At 43.8% G+C, this 17,101-nt stretch overlaps 1 protein-coding gene across 49 annotated transcripts in view; it reads right to left on the bottom strand.

Annotated features, from left to right (window-relative positions):
* FYN (FYN proto-oncogene, Src family tyrosine kinase) overlaps nt 1–17,101 on the bottom strand; it is a 130,638-nt gene that overhangs the window by 13,633 nt on the left and 99,904 nt on the right. For 26 of the 49 annotated variants that reach the window (XM_046938541.1, XM_046938536.1, XM_046938544.1 and 23 more), the window contains 5 exons: nt 15,455–15,604; nt 12,426–12,590; nt 7,689–7,868; nt 6,033–6,109; nt 5,782–5,935 (listed from right to left, as the gene is read on the bottom strand). In XM_046938541.1, coding sequence (XP_046794497.1) covers nt 5,782–5,935; nt 6,033–6,109; nt 7,689–7,868; nt 12,426–12,590; nt 15,455–15,604 — 726 coding nt within the window. Of the gene's footprint in view, nt 1–5,781; nt 5,936–6,032; nt 6,110–7,688; nt 7,869–11,819; nt 11,976–12,425; nt 12,591–15,454; nt 15,605–17,101 lie in introns of all 49 variants that reach the window. The other 23 variants (XM_046938546.1, XM_046938549.1, XM_040696892.2 and 20 more) reach the window with 2 other exon arrangements.

Below are 17,101 nucleotides of genomic sequence, written 5' to 3'. Positions count from 1 at the left end.
AGCCCTTCTGCTTTCCAGCTGAAGCAGATGACATCCCTTCCAACCTCAGCCATTCTGTGACCCTGTTCTTGGCACTCAGATAGAGAGGCAGCATTAAAATGTCATACTTGAAGGAAAGAAATCTCTTCAGGTTCCTTTGAGGCCAAATGCCCCAGTGTTTTCACCCTGCTGTTGTTGTGGCATGAGGAGGAGTCTCTATGGTGTGTTGAGGGGTCATGGGAAGATAGGAAGCAAGGTGAGAAGAGGGGGCACAATTCCAGCATATCACTAGAAGAGAGCTGACTCCTGGTTTTCTGGTCCTGCAAGGCATGCTGGAGGCCAGATGGTCCAAGAGCATACCATCGCAAACCGGTACACCAGAGCCCTAAGTAAGGGAAAGTGGAGACCAGGTAGGACGTGCCAGTTCTCACAGCTGTAGTTTTAATGAATGCAGTGCCACAGAGATCACATACAGCTTGCTTAGGACAAGGACAGGCAACGGCAAAGGGTGAGGAACCCTCTGAGCACCACCACAAGATACACGTGCTTCCACAGGAGCTCAAACAGCTGGCAGCATTGCTAAGGCAGCATGCAGGAGCCCATCACACCAACGCTTTGACTAAATGGACCCCTTGCCTTGGACACACAGGGCACTTCCTTGAAAACACAAAACCACAGAATGTGTTGAGCACCTCTCTGAAGCCAAATTGCTGCTCCCCTTGCTCACCATGGCTCCTGACCGGCACGCAGCCCCTGTGCTTACCCTGTTCCCAGCATGGTGGTTAGGAAAAGCAGCCCCAGCCCAGCTTATTAAACACGCTGACGCCGTGCTGCACGCAAATTACAGCATCAGATCAACAGATAAAATGCATACTACTGACAAGCATGTTAATAAATCTGATAAGCCAAATTACCCCAGCTGACAATGCAGCCTATCTGCCACTTTCAAGGCAGATTTTACATTGCTGGGAGGGATCTCCCTTTTTCTTTTTTTGCTGGAACACATTGTATTACAAACTAGCAGGTCAGTAACTCTGTACAAATTGCTCCCACACAGCATTCCTAGGTCAGGATAGCCTGTCTTTGCCCCAGAGCAAGATCTTCTTCTGTGGCTTTTATCTCCACGCCTTTTTGAAACATTTCAGCGAGGGAAAAGTCTTTTTTTGGGTTTCTGTTCTGCATGGACGTGCAGCACACCAAGGCTTCAGGCACAGTGCGGGGTCAGATGCTGGCCCTGCCCTGCGGCACTTCTGTGAGCCCAAGCCCTGCTCTGCCCCATTACTCGCACTGGGGAGCATGTGAGTTAAAGGAAGCAGCCTCTGCTGCAGCTTCAGGTTCTCCTCAGCCCCAAGTGAGGCTTTGTGATGAGGAGCAGAGGGGGCTGAGATAACCGAGCAACACCAACGTGCAGCTCTTAGCACGGTTTCTTCTGAGGCCTGTGAAAATCCCTCAGAGCTCTGTTGTTCAGATCTCAATCTTGACAAACCAGAAAGCTCAGCAATTCATGCCCCAGAGTCACTGCTGCATTTCCCAGAAATGCTACGAAGCTGCTGCCCATTGTTACCTTTAAAACCAAGCCCAGCACACTCCGTGCCAGAAGCTACGAGTATGGGAACCCCTGGGTGAACAGCTGGGGAGCACAACTCAGCACCACATCGCTCCTGAGGCTGAAAAGAGAAGGCTACAAAGGGTAAAACCGAAATGCTGAAGTAAGCATGTAACAGGAAACGAGTCAGCCTCGGTAGGCGATGGGGAGTGCTGTGTAGGAGGGACCACGCAATTGCATTTTTTTATGCTGTGAGAACTAACGTGAAATTACAAGCATGGCAAAACACCAAGAGCCAAAGGCAGGCTCCCCAGGCTGATCCCTCCCCAGGAACTGGGGAATGAGAGGTACAACTGCGGGTGGGCCCGAACACAGCCCTAGCCCTCCCCCGACCCTGTAAAGCTCCTTGATGGGGGGGGGGGGGAAAGGCACCTCTGCTACCCCTCCAGGACCTGGGGTTGCTGTTGAGAAGCAGGAGCTGTCCCCTCCTGCCTGCTCTTCGGCACTGAGTGTGGGCAAAGCCCCGGGCGCGGCAGCTGGTGGTGCAACCGATTGCCAACACTGGTGCTCTATCAACTGACAAGTGGTGAGCCCAGGGAGAGCCTGGCAGGGGGAAGTAGTGCCTGATCTTTCCTAGGAAACAAAAATAAGAAGCATCACTTCTTTCTAAGCAGGGCGGGAAGGAGATATTTCTAAGCATTAAGGAGGCAAAAGTGATTCAAAAGTTTAGAAACATGGATGAGAGCTCCCAGAATAGACCTGACTTGTCAGGAGGGCATCAGAAAGATTCTTATTGTTTCATGTGTGCTTGGAGCAGCATTACTGCAAGCTCTGCCAGTGCATGCAGTAGAAACGTTGCCTGGAAAACAACTGCTCTTTTTTTTATTAAGGCAATTTAAATCTGTATCAGTTGCTACAGCTTTGTACAGTAACAGCTCTTCCCCAGCAGCTCTGTGGAGCACTCAGCACAACGATGCTATGTACTTGGCCCAGACCCTGCAGAGCTGCAAACCAGATGAGTGCAGGGTAGCAGAGCTGCATGGGGAATCCTGTGCTGGAGGTGAGGAGAAGTTTCTCTCCATCCCACAGAGCACCAAGAGTGCCAGGGGTTGCTCTGCAAGGCTAACACAGGCATCATCGCTATGGAAGGACACAAGACTGAATATGCCCAATGCTGTGTGGGGGAAAAAGACATTGCAACAGCGACAGCCAAAAGGACCAAGCCCTGATGGGGTGGACTGCAGTAAGTTCACTGCCATAGCCTTTAAAATGGGCGTCACTTTAATAGCATGGTTTTTTCCCTTTGATTACTCACTTCCTCTAAGAGTAAGAGGAGCCAAATGTTCATTACAAGTCAAGAACTTTTTTTTTGGTGTGTATTATTTAATGGCAGCATATAGCTGCTGGTCACACGCTTTAAATCATTAGCAGTGCGACCGTCTCTTTCCTTCCTGCCAATTGCTGAGAAATGGCAGCGCAGACGACGAACCGCTTTTTATTTACCTCTCCTAAATCAGGAGCAGTCAGACCTCCTTTGTTCAACCCAAAAAGAAAATAAACCGGTCGGTAAAACGTTACCACCAGGCTGAGTAATACCCACACAGGTTCAGGAATCCTGCACTTTAACCCGCTGGAGCTCAAAGCGTCCCCATCTGTTTCCTTTCAAAATATTTAATCGGAGGCAAAAGTGACAGTGGGGGAAGGGAGCCGGAGATCAAGCGAGGCCAGAGAAAGCCAGCTCTTCCCCAGGCTGACAGCAAGCTCCCTGCTAACTCACTTACAAGCCTTGAGGAGGAAGACTGCTGCAGAGAGAGTGACCGAAGGCTTTAATCTTCAGATTTCGTAAGGCAAAACATTTCCTCTCTCCCACAGGAGCTGCCAGTCTGCAGCACTCCCCACCCCCTCCACTCCGCCAGCCAGGTTCTCCTCCCATGTCAGAATTCCCAGTGAAGCAGCGGTCAGCCAGATAAACAGAGCGGTCCCCAGATGCATCCCCTCAGAGGCTGAAGTAATAGGTCATGGGAAACAAGCAAAGACAACCGTTTCCTTCTGATACTGTGGTCGCCACCAAGCAGTGCTCAAAACCGAAGCCGAACTGAACAAACAGGATTGAATTTCACTTAAGAGGAAAATTCCAGTGGCATTTTAGAAGCTGTGTTTCTTCCTCGATAAATTAATGGTCCTAGACTCAACCCTGGCTGCCCACCTGCCTTGGAAGCCAGATGAACTGCAATGGAAAGTAAATTGAGAATCGGTTGCCTGGCCAGAAATGCGCTCCTCCCAAAAACAAGTTACCAATTAAGAAAGGGTGAAAAAACCATTACCGAAAGGGGGGAAGCATTTCTACAAGACGTCTGTGATTGCAGCTCTTTGGGTCCCCATTCCAAAGTCCTCTGTGGCCCCGAAGGAGTTCAGCCTGACCTCAGTACAGTGACACAGGTTGAATGCCAGGCCCTTCCTAGCTGTTTTTTCCACGATACAAGAGATTTCACAGTGGAAGAAGGGCAGGGCACGTCTACCACTACGGTCCCTCTCCCTGCTAGTCCTGCCATTTTACTTTCTGCAGCTCAAAGATTTCCCACCAAAAATCCAATAACTTATTGTCTTATACAGTCTGAGCTTTTCCTCATGCAGGTTTTCAAGGATTTCTGACATGTAAAGAGGGCAAAACTATTTGAGAGATTTAAACCAGGAAGCAAACAGGTCATCAGAGGATTTCCTAGGGATCACAGGCTTGAAGAGATTTGGCCAGAAGTAGGTTACATACTTGTCTATTCAAACAAATAATTAGTCATGTCAAACTGTACACTGGGCTGTTTCCAAATGGAACAAAAGGCATGGCAGTAAAACGGACAAAAATGGAGATAATATAGAAAACAGCTTCAAAGCCATTTTACAGACTGGATCTGGCTGCCTTTTTCAAGATAAACCCTCCTTGTTTTGCAGAGGGGAGGGGCCAGGAGGCAGCTTTCTGTCCAGCAGAGCTTGCACTGTTATTACTCTAGAGGGAACGACATGAAGCTATTTTTGCAAGCAAGGAGCAATTCTCACCCTCAGGTTCCACTCAGCGGCGGTTAGCTCTGCATTAGTACCTACAACATGTTCCTTAAGGACCCCCAGAAAATAATCAGAGCTTGCCTCCTGAATGAAGCCAGCAACTGTTAGTGCGGATGCAGCCTGCGCTCCCCATCCCTGTGGTTAGGTGCTGCTGAGAGCAATTAAGTGGGTTGTGATCAATGGGAGCACGCCTGCTCTCTGGAAACTCTGTCTCATTCTGTCAGCACTTGAAAGTTACAGAAAGAGGTTAGCTCTTTCCTAAGAGTCAATCTGTTAAAAAGGGGGACTTCAGTTAAGAGAAACATCTCGCAATAGGAAGGAGTAAATGTAGGCTACGGAGGCGCATTTAGCTAACCCACGCTTTCTGATGACAAGAAACACAGTTTAATGAGACAGTCTCTGGCTTCAGAACTGAGAATGGACAGAGCGGTATTTACCGACACATATTAAGCAAGCACTACCAGTGTACTGCCAGCAGAAAGAGAACAAAACTGTAGCTCTGCAAACTTGGATCAACATCTGACAACCAAGCATGACTTGTAAAGAACAGCTAACTACAAAGAGGCTGTGTCATGGCTCCATCTGAACACATGCACACATGCTTTCTGAAAAAGCTACAATACCATTTGATTTGTTTTTACAGCGTATCAGTTGTCAGTGGTGCCCAGCATTCTATGTGCAACTGGAAAATGCCTTTCCTGTTAAAGTAACTTTTTAAGTTCTCAGAGAGACGGCTCTACTGTGTGAAAACATGATTCTCTGATTTCTTTGACCAGTCGAAATAAAGAAAATAAGAATAGCACAGCAATGCTGAGTGGTTAGCAAAACCTAGAGGGCACACCATTAAAGAAGTAGCTGACATAGGCTGCTCTGGGTTATCCCATTCTGGCTTTCTAGCATGGCAAGTGAGGTATCAGCTTTGTTGTGGCACCACTCGGACCTCATCACTACTGTCACTTCACCCACCTGTGCTCCCATTCATTACTTTTCCTTTAAAAGCTGACCAAAATGCAACAAAGACAACTGACCAGACATCCTCTGCAGGGTGTGCCTTCAGCAGCGGAGTTTTCTGGACTAGCACATAAAATGACTTCAGGATTTATGAAAGCAACTCCAAAGCACGGGAGAGAGAGTTTTTTTAAATGATGTTCTCCTGTCAGAAGAACGAGGCTCAGTGCTATTCCTGCTGCTGTTCCTACCTTGTCTTGCTGTATACTCGTTGTCTTCGATCAGCCTTGCTAATCCAAAGTCAGCAATCTTGCATATTAGTCCATTCCCCACCAGAATGTTTGCAGATCTCAGATCTCTGTGTATGTAATTCATTCGTTCAATATATGCCATTCCTGCAGCCACCTGTGTAAAACACAACCAAGTGCGTTTTAAAAGGAACTCAAACACCCGCGAGCTTTGAAACGTGCACACCTGAGTGCTCAACACTCTGAAGACAGACCTGAGCTGCCATGTCCACTAAGTTTGGTAGCTTCAGAGCTCTTCCTTCTCCGTCTTTTAAGAAATCTAGCAAGCTCCCTGTAAATGCAGAGATGACACAATACAGAAATGTTAGGGAAACAATGGCTATTCATCAGGTTGGAGGTGCGGTGATACATGCAGTGCGAAATACAACAGTGCTTTGAGTTCAAGTGGGCAGTTTGAGAAATAAAAACCAACAAAACACAAAAGAAGCAAACAAAAAACCTGGTATTTTAAAATTCTCCTACTATGCTTGTTTCGCTCGGCAGTAAGATTGGCTTGCAGAAGTCTATGTCACAATTCTAAAGAAAACTGTAGGGAAAATAAAGTTGTTTTTGATTTTCCTGATTGTTACTAAGAAAGCTGATCTTTCCTCACTTTTCCAGTGCTCTTTGAAACTGCATACTTGCTGCTCTCAAAAGGTCTCAGCTCACTAAGAAGTGTCAGCCCGGTTCCAAGCCACACAAGCTACGGAAAAAGTCAGATCCCAGCTCAGCCTTCTCCAAAAGAAAGGTCAGCCTGAAGCCTGGTAAGACTAAATGTGCTAGCATTAAGAGGATAATTTTCTTCAGAAAATTAGTAACCGCACTATTTGAAGCCACCCTTCTCTAAGGAAACAAACAACTAGCTGTGGCACGAAGTATGAATTTTAGAAGACCACTATGCAAAACTAGAGAAGACCAAATGGAGATCAAATGGAAGTGATTTTAGCAAAAGCAATATGCACGTAACTTCCACGTGAGAAGGAAAGCAAGGAGGCTCCCTGTAGCTTTTAAACATCTGCAGCTTCACAACCTTTTACTTAAACAGAGAAGTGTGGCAGTCTCCTTTAAACAAGGTCAGAGAACTGGTTTAACAAACAAGGGGAAAAGACAGACGATCGGGCCTTTTTCTCCCTGATAAGTGCTCAGCCTCAAGCTCAGAACTAAACATATAAAACGGCACAGTAAAAACTAGTGAGCTAAGCCAAAACAAACCGTGTGTTTCAGAAGACTTTTGAGAAGTTGTTTTTTTTTAAAAGGAAAAAGCACATGCTTGTCATTGAGACATATGATTAAAATGTGAGTTAGTCAGTGCTTGGATGCCCCTGAGGAGGGAGGTGGGCAGGCACCTGCCAGGAAAATAAAAATCAACTCCAAAATAGGCTGAAAAAATGTACTGAAAATCTCAGTGTATCCTCCAATGTACAATGAAACTTCCCTGTGAGAACTTACGTTTCCTATTTGGTTTCTTTGCTTTTCCAAAACAAGCAGATTTTTTGCTCTGCTCTCAGCACCCCTGCTGGAGATCTGATGGAGCTAAACGTTTTCTTTTTCTCATTTTACCAGATTGTTACCAGCTAGGTAGCTTAAAGAAAAAGAGGAGAGAGGAGGTGAAAGGGAAGGGGAAGGAGAACAGGAAAGTGAAAAGAATCTAGCACATATTTTCTTAATGTGTTCCTCGCTTGTGTATCTAGGTGACTTTAGGCTTTCAGTCCTGTACATTTGAATGACAGTTCTCCTGAAGCCAGAAGTGAATGTAGCTTCCTGTTCACCCTTCCCTTCCTCACACACTGCTCATGCATCACACCGCACCTCCCTCTGAGCTTCATAAAAAACAAATGTATTGCAATCAATGGCAGCGGCTGTAGCTTCACCTTTGCTCATGTACTCTGTGACGATATAGATGGGTTCTTCAGACACCACAGCATAAAGCTGGACCAGTTTGTCATGTTTTAGCTTCTTCATGATTTGGGCTTCCTCCAAGAATGATTCTGGAGACATAGTGCCAGGCTTCAGAGTCTTGATAGCCACTTTAGTATTTCCATTCCACGTACCTAAAAGCACAGACACACAGTAAGATTCAACAGCTTCTATTTGTTTTTCTGACTGATACCTAACGTAACAGAAGAGTAAACTGGCAAGGACACAATACTGCTTTTGCAAGTGTGGTTTCATATTTTGCCTTTCCATTTGTTTTCCTCCCATGCCTCCCTCATATTTTAGTCTTTCTCAGTTATACAAAAAAAAAAATAATACTCCCATTGGCACTGGGGCATGATCTCTCATGCCTTACTCAGACAATGCTTCCAGTGGTGTCCAGAGAAACCTCCTCTGAGTAAGAAACTCGGGATTGCTGAAATCTATCTTCATGCCTTTCCCTCCTAACAAGTAATGACTCCAGACAACAACACGGTTCCACTCACAGATTTGGATAACAGAACTGGCTAAAGCCAGAACTTTCCATTTGCAAGACATTTTTACTTTTCTTTTTTTTTTTTTCTTTCCTGAATTACAGGAAAAAATATATAAGAAAAATTCCCAAGCAACAAATTCTGAATCGATTTCATTCCAGAAACACGGGCCTGTTTCCAAACCAAAATGAGTCCTTGTTCTTCTCCTCCTCACCCCTGGAAGCCCAGCAGCTGCTGACTGAAAACGCAGAGGCTCCTGCTCCCCTCGCCCCACCTCCCAGCCCCTCTGCAGCACCTCACAGCAGGCAGCAGGGCTGCAGACACGCCAGAGCTGCTCCCTAGAGGCTGGGTGCTCCTTGAGCCTTGCACCAGCCCTGGGACAGGGAGAGCCAGAAGAGCTGGGGTGCAGTGCCGTGGGGTGGGGGCGTGGAAGGGCAAGCACCTGGCTCTGGACCCCAGAAGCCTGCACGAGGCCCTGAATAGAGCTGGGATCTATTTGGGGGGCAGGAGGGATAGCAAAGAAAAGAGGCACTTCCTTAGTGCCTTCTGGTAGTTCCTGGGCCAGGCTTCCCAGAAGCTTGCTTCAGAGGCAAAGGCTGACATGGATTTGAGCCACCAGGAGCCTGCAGAGAGGGCTGCAGCCACCAGCCCTGGAGGTGCAGGATCCCCAGCAGCTTGCTCTGTCAGCTGGCAGAAGTCCAGGTGGAAGCATCTCAGCTATGTGTTTTCATGCAGTCTTTTGGAGCTGACAGACATGCACACGACTATGCCTGTTCAGAAAAATTCTTGGCTCTCTTTGCTGATAAATTCACTAACACAGTCCTATAGTAACAGGAGCCAAACGGAATAGAAGCGATGGTAAATGCTTCTTAAAAACGGTAAATGTTAATTTAAAAATATCTTTAAAAGTATTTCTTTTTCAATGCAGCTACAAGCAGCCCAGACTTTCCTCATCCATTCTCTACACAGCGCTATGACAGTGCATCTTTCAGTCTGGATCTCAAAGATCCCATAGAGAATGTGACCTGTTGACAGGGAGCTGCTGTTTCACAAGGCAGGAGAACAACACTACACGACTTTAGATATTAATAGCACTGGGTAAAATCTACTCCTCTGTACATGAGCATGAACACAGCAGAAGATGTACACAGTACATTGAATATTTGGGCTAAAATATCGTTAGCATGTATTTGTTAAAAGCACATCAACAATCAGTTACTGTGGCTCAGCCTCTGCACAGAGAACAGACTAATGCAAAATACCCAGACTGTGAGCTTTTGCAACCGGACAGGGCATAAATGAACTAGCTTGCTTTCTGTGCAAACAGTCAGCTCCCACCTGCTGTCTCACCTAGTCGAGGCAGGGGAGAAGATGTGGGGGAGCTGCTCTGAATGCTGCTTTTCATTTTCTTGGCCACTCATGCAGCAACACCCTGTGTTGCTTGAATAGGGTTTGAGATGCGTATTAGCCAAAAGTGTGCAGTGCAAGTTTGGTTTTTTACTTCTGCCAGCTCACTGCCAAGCGCTGTGACCACTACTAATGCTGGAGTAAAGTCCTGAGCACCTAAGGCAGGTTCCTGAGCTCCTGGTTTCGCCCAGTCCTCCAAAGCACAGCTGAAGCAAGGCTTCGCTTCTGGAGCGCTAATGCACAAGCTATGAAGGATGCAGCTTCACCTTCTGATTTCAAGCAGAGATGCCAAAATCTTTTCCAATGGGTGAGACGAAGCATGTCCTATAGGGAGACACTGAGACACAGACCTGCAGAGCAGTCTCTGTCACTTGCAGAAGTGCCCCCAGTTATACAAACCGTGGTGGAAACCGAGCCTCACGGAAACCAGGGTTTTCATTACTGGTATTAACAAACTGGGATTTTACCTGGTGTGTTCATGAGATCAACTGTGTATTTGTTTGCTTTGCCTTGATAACAAAAACTGAGCTTCATTCTATTACCGTGAAATGCTTTCAGTAGTTGTATTTTAAATATTTTTCCAAATATATTCAGTTGTTAAAAAAAGGAAATGAAATAAAAAGGGTTAACTTATTCTACCGTCCAGATTTCAGTTTCAATTGTTACATTTTCTCGTTGTGCTTTCATATTTTTACATCTCATAGAAAATGAGCTAACTTTCATTAGCAGAGACCTCCCTCTGAGCTCCTCCTGCAGGTGGTTAGCTACTACTTAATGCATTTTTTTATCCATTTGTACTGTGTTAATCTGCTCCAATTCAGTAATACCTCACGGCTGTTAACATATTTTTTACTATACATTAAGAAAAATAATGTCACAACTGTAATAACATTTTCTCCATTTCTGACAGATACTTGGTACTGGTACTTGGCACTTTATTTCTCATAGTTGATTTAGTTCTAAATTGCATTTGCTGCTTTAGCTTATTTTAACAGTTTAAGATCTATGGCACATGAAAGCTGACCACTAAGTATTAACATCAACTTGAAAGTCTAACAGGTATTCAAGATGGAAAACAAGAAAGTGAAACCGCAGTTATCTGGGGATGCTAATAGAAAACATAGTTGGCTGGGGGGGTTGTTTGATTTGTTTTTTGTTGGGTTTTTTTTTTTGCAATAGGTCAACTGAATTCTATAAATTTCAGAGACTTGCTGCCATGCTCCTTGCTGTAGTCTTGAAACGGAAAACAGCTGCAAGAGCCCAGGAGAGCCCACTGGTTATTTTGGTTTTACATTCTTTGTGTCACTGCAACAAAAAGAATGACCGCACTCCTCCACCAGTGTGACTGTGAAGTAAAGAAGCAACATATGGTGATTCTTTATTTGCAGCAAATATTTTAAAGATGCTACATAGAATGCAATTTGGCACCAAAAATCAGCCCACCTCTCATTAAACGGCTGCTATATTGTGTCTCAATACTACAGCTATAATAAGATTTATATATATTTTAATTACTATTGTTTCATAGTTATTAAAAGAATGAGGCCCATGGAGAGGGGAGTATTAAGCAAAGCTGGCAAATGGGCAGAAAACAATGTCAGTGGATTTGGAAAATATCAGTATTTCTGGACTTCAAAGTGTGGGTTCAGCTGGGCTGGGCAAGTCTTGACACTATTGTCCCCGGACTCTATATCGAGTTACAGGCTTCTGCAATGCAGACACAAAGTTCAAAACAATTAATGAAGTGGCTGCATGGGAAAGCTAGCTTGAAAGTATTACTTTGCTTTAGAACTGGGAGAGGGGATGGAAGCATTTGCAGGGTTTGACCCCATCAATGCTAGAACATACGAGGAAAGGAAAACGTCAACGTATCAGATTAATTTCTGGTTAGCCATTCTGCTTTACAAGTTTAGCATCACTTCTGTTTTAAAACCTGACACCTGTATAGCCACTCAAATAAAATCAGTGCAAGTAATGGAATCTAAAGCCCTAAACTCTCATATCAGCGTGTGTGTAAATGAAAGGAATTTCCACAAAGATTACTGCATTTAGGTCTGTTTCAGTGATATAAACCAACATTAAATGCTATTCTGATCTTTTAGCTTTAAGATCTCTACTTGAAATGTCTATTTCAGCCAAGAGGGCCTTAAAAGATCCATCCAAAGCAAAATATATTCTCTGCCTTACCACGCCACACTTCAGCGAAACAGCCCTGACCAAGCTTCTGTTCCAGAAATAATGAATCACGTGCAACTTCCCACGCATCTTTAGCCAATCCAACAGTTTGTGGGGTATTATTCGTAGCAATCACAGTTAAGTTAAAACACAAACCATCAGCTTTCTCTATAGGAGAGGAAATTAATAAAAAAAACAGACTTATAATCCAAAATTATGCATGCATTGAGAAAGATGGAAGGTGACTTCTCTTTCAGTGCTGCATTAAAATTCATTTGCAAACACTGATTTTTGGATACTGAAGGCGAAGACTTTCTTGTTAGCTTGCAGAAAAAGGCTCATTGGTATAATTAGTAGATTGCTATGTGAACCTTGATTTATTAGTAAGAGGCTGGTAATTTGTCACAATTGAAGCCTTCCAAAGGAACACAAAATTTCAGTTTTCTTTTGCCATCAATTACAGTGAGAGTTCAAGATTGAAGAACGTCCAAGCAAAGGACACTATTCCAAAGGTATTTCTCCTAACAATTTGAGCTTTGTGCAGTGTCCTACACTTCACCTTCCATCTTGCAATCCCCACACAAAGAGCTATTTTAGAATAATTATTTTGCTCCATACCCATCCATACTTCCCCAAACTGCCCATTTCCCAGTCTCTTGATCAACTGTAGGGATTCTCGTGGAATTTCCCAGACATCTTTGGTTTTGACAGACAGATCAGTAAGCCTTGGCATTCCTTTATGACAGGGGACTACTAAGCGGCAGCAAAGACCTGCAGCTCTCTCTGATGGAGCCAGAAGTGAAGCGAACAGCAAAGAAGAGGAAAGAAAAAAAAGGGTGACATGAAACAAAAACAGTAAGCATAAAAACAATGCTACTCACAACAGCTGTTAGTTGCATACCACAAAGCATCCTGGAAGATTAGAAATTGAACACTGAAACATATTCATTTGAGACAGAACAGGAAATATTTTAGTTTCTGCTTCCACAGCCTGCCTTTGAAGGTGACCATCAATGGTTTCTCTTATGGACTCAGGATTTCCCTTCTCCCACAGTGCTGCATTAAGATAGCTTCGTAAATAACTAGTATAGTGTAGTACAGTATCACTTTTCAAAACACCAGTAATTCACAAACTGGCTCGTTCCTGAACTGAGTAAAAGAAATACAGAAAAGATTCATATATATATATATATATTTCTGAGAATCATATGAATGAAAATCTGGCATAATTTTGCAGTATTTTTTAATGTATCCTCTGAAAAAAGTATTTCCTGTGTTCTGTTCTGTGAGAAGGTATTTTTCTAGGTATCCTCCGGAACTCTTTTCCTCTCATTCTTTATCAAGCAGATTTTTAATAGTGTATGCGGCCAGTCCTGCATTGTTTGGGGCAGAGTCATTATACTTATTTCTTGCAAAGCTTCATGGAAGACTGAACTGTGACAAAAGTAAAAAAATACTTTAGCCAGAGAAAAATCATGAACCGATCAATTGGTATGTCTTATTCCAAGACAATTCCAATAGAATATTAGGGTAGAGACGACTCAAAAATACAGACAGTATCCGGAAAGCTTTCTTATGAGTTTTTATAAATGCAGAAAGGAATTAGAGGTTTTCAAAGGACCTCCTTTTTCTGTAATTGAAACAAACAACAACAACAAAAATATGAAAAAAAAACCCCAACAGCAACAAACTTGGCATGTTGGCCAACCTGTAAGCCTGGACTGCATGCACAAGAACAATACTTGTTTTTGAAAGGCTTACAGTCAGTGAATGCTCCAAGTGCAAGTGTGCTGTTACTAGACTTCAGCTTGATGTCAGGACCCCCTGGCGTTCTCAATACTTTTGGCCTGGAAATCTGATCTTTGAAAGCCCAGACACTGCAGGTAATTATACTATCCAGGTAAGAAGAGGCTGGGATAAGTCTGGATAACGAGGGTACTTGGCAATGTGATGGGTGTGCAATGTGGAGATAGTTGGGCTGTGTCTGCAAAGCTACACTCGGTGCTTCCAGCTCCTGACAAAGGACAGCCTGCACAAGGCCAGGCTGCACACTGCCCACCTGGATAGTTTGGCTAGACGGTAGGGGTCCTCCAGTGATGATAGGATGAAGGCTGGAGGGTGCATGGTATACTTGCCCTAATGTGGAGGCACTGACGTACAGCAGTGGTTCTTCAGGAGCAATGCTTATCTTTACAGAGCCATTTGGGGAATGCTGAATACTCCCTTGAAGTAAATCTAGGCGCTCACAAATCTGCCTTGCTGAACCCAGAGTGCTGAGCAGGCTGTTAGAGGCAGTGTTTATGTTTCAAGTGAGCTGGGGCTGCGCATGGGTTACATGGGGGCTGCAAGTGAAACCTCTGGGAGGTGGATCTGTACTATGCCCTTGTGAGCTACCCCGCATGGATCAAAATGATCATGTCTCTGTGCTGCAGAGAAATGACTGCTTCCAGATCTCTGCAGACTATGCATCTGTGTGTGGGAAATACATGATCCAAATAATTTGATCACAGTCAGCTAAAAGTTGACATATACTAGAGTTTGTATGGGGTGGTTGAAAAGTTTCAGTTTTAATTTGAATTTCTATATATTATTAAGCTTAGTTTAATGTAGAGTCACCAGAAACAACTAGAAATCCTCCCAGGCAGCATACACCCATCAGAAACTGGGTGGAGAAGACAGCCAGATGTCTAGTATGAATAGCATAAGAATACAGCAGACAGAATACAAAGAATACAGAAAAAAAACCCAAAAACCATCCCACAGAGAAGTTGATTTCCCAAGTAAAATTTATGAGAAGCTTTTGAGCAGCGAGCATTTGGGGTCACCTTTCATTATTATGAAAAGCTAAAGTAAGGAAATATAAAAATAATAATTTTAAATAAAAACTTCTGCTTCAAAAATGACCAAGCTGAGAAACATGACAACCTTCTATGTAGGAATCAGTGGGCTTATAAGGAAGTTTGGGGATTTTTAAGTTCTAGCTATTGTATACCAATCCCCAATGACAGCAGGATGCACATTTGGATTGAATAGTTTATATGACATTTTAGCCAAACGAACTGGAGAGGAGAAAAAAAAGAAAGAGACTGGTGGGTGGACACAAACAGTATGCATAAAGAGACACCCAACTAAACATATTTATTTTTAAAAGTGGACCAATTAAGATTTAAATAGTAGCACTCTGCACATTGAGCACAAACTCAATGGGAAAATTTCAGTCAGGTAATACACGAAAACCTTTCAGTCATTACATTAAGTGACTGAATTTCACAATGCAATTTCCCATTTACTTTATTAGGAGTACTGTGCTGCAAAAGGGTCCACATAGCACTTGCCTGTGCACAGGGAATTCATGCTTTGAGATGTGCAAGTCAAATTCAGCAATTCTGTTTGCTTAGAAAAAGCAGGACGGGTAAAACCTTTACCTCAGCAGAGTGCTAGCTTTTAAAAGTTCAGCCACTGTGGGCTGTGAACAGCACTCAGAGCCATTTAGGACTGTAGTGGGAAAGAGATAATGGAAGATGCATTACAACAAGCAGAAGACATAGCTCAAAAAACTGTTCAGGGCATCTCACGCATCCCTCAGCTCAGCAGCAAACACTTGTTTTAAAGTACTTAAGAGTGCTACGTGTTATCTGGAAAGTTACCTGAATAATGTTGAACCAGCTGTTGAAGAGTTTCAAATTGTGCCCGAGTTGTGATATAATATCCACCATTGTCAAGTTTACGAATCTTATAATGTTTGACATGATCTCCTTTCATATCATCCCAGTCACGGATAGACAGGGAATAGGCACCTGTTGCAAGGAAAGGAGAAAAAAAGTAAGTAGCTTTTAGACACAAATTTTGGATTGCTGATCATCTTTTATAAAAGGAAACAGAAATTGCTTCAAAAATGCCTCTTGTACTCTGAAAAAGAACAAGGGAATCTAACACGGTAAAGGAGGCGTCATAGAAATTCCAGTCTTCACACCATGTCCTTTCTGTGCTCTTCTAGAAAGAAGTCAGGACTTCCATGCAAATGAAAACTCATATTTTAACATTTAGGGCTTCAGGTTGTTATATTGACTTTTCCCATTTTAAGTGCCAGGTTACACTGCAAATACCGTCCTTTAGGTAAATGCCAGTAGGTGGTAAATGTCAAGATTTTCATAGGAAGCACTGACGACAGTGACTTTATATACAGGAAGTGTTGTTACCCAGTTGGATCTCAAACATTAAACAACCAAATTAGTATACTTTGCACATCACAGTCTTAAGGTTGTATTACGCTAACACTGTGCACCAAAAGACCTTCAAGAATCGCACATTTCGCTTCCCAAATCTATGCTGGAGCTTTAGAGCTTATGGGTGGGATTCAGATGCCCAAAGATGAGGGTTAAGAACCACGTGAACTGCCCCAGAACATCATGCTTGTTAGCAGTTTTCCCACATTCGCCCATTCCTGCAGACACCCTGCAGGCATTTCAAATGGCTCTGGATGCTCATAGCCAGGTAAAGGAATCCCAGGTTAGGGGCTGGATTCACTTTTAGGTGTAGCTGTTTGTAGGGGTGCTATGGGCTTGATTTAGATGGTCCCAGCAAAGGTTTTTGTGCTATTCAGACAGCTGAATCCCAGCCCAGTTTCCGTGACTGCTACGGCTCTGTAGATACCGAGGCGGGTTTGAACAATAGGGGCCTGAAATTATGGGCAACTGAAGTGAACTGAACCCCAGCTCCCACTTACTGTACGGGGAGCTGGGTCAGCAGCATGGGTATCTGCACGTTCCAGTATCTTAACGTGAAGCACGGTCCTATCCTAGGTAACAGTGACACCCACGTGTTGTTTCTCAACACTTCCAAAGGCGAAGCTACGCTTCACAGCATAATACAGTTTCCTGAGCAAAAACAATGCCATTTGTAGTGAAGTAGTGAAGAAGTAATGTCTTTACTCAGCGCTCAAATGGATACTGTATTTACTCAAAGGTAAATCAGGGATTAGAATAAAAATACAGAGGTAGATGGCAGCCGCAGAGGTCTCAGCAAGGTCCTTCTGAAGCTTGGGCTGCGTGCACTGGTAATCATTTCAGCTAAGGGCAAGGAAGGAAAATCACCAGCAGACAATTCTGGATAGCCTGAAAGGTGGAATGATTTCCTACAGGTCTGACGGCACTGGCTGTTGCTTATCCAAATCACAGTACTTCTCAATACATATGACAGATTCACATCCTCTGGAATAATCTCTCCAGCTACATAAAACAATTTTTAAAAGTTCCCATATTCACATGGTTGAGATTCCTGATAAAAAATATCTT

This window comes from Gallus gallus, chromosome 3 (genome assembly GCF_016699485.2).
Source record: "Gallus gallus isolate bGalGal1 chromosome 3, bGalGal1.mat.broiler.GRCg7b, whole genome shotgun sequence".
Taxonomy (NCBI): Eukaryota; Metazoa; Chordata; class Aves; order Galliformes; family Phasianidae; genus Gallus; species Gallus gallus.
This window is presented reverse-complemented; position numbering and strand designations above follow the sequence as displayed.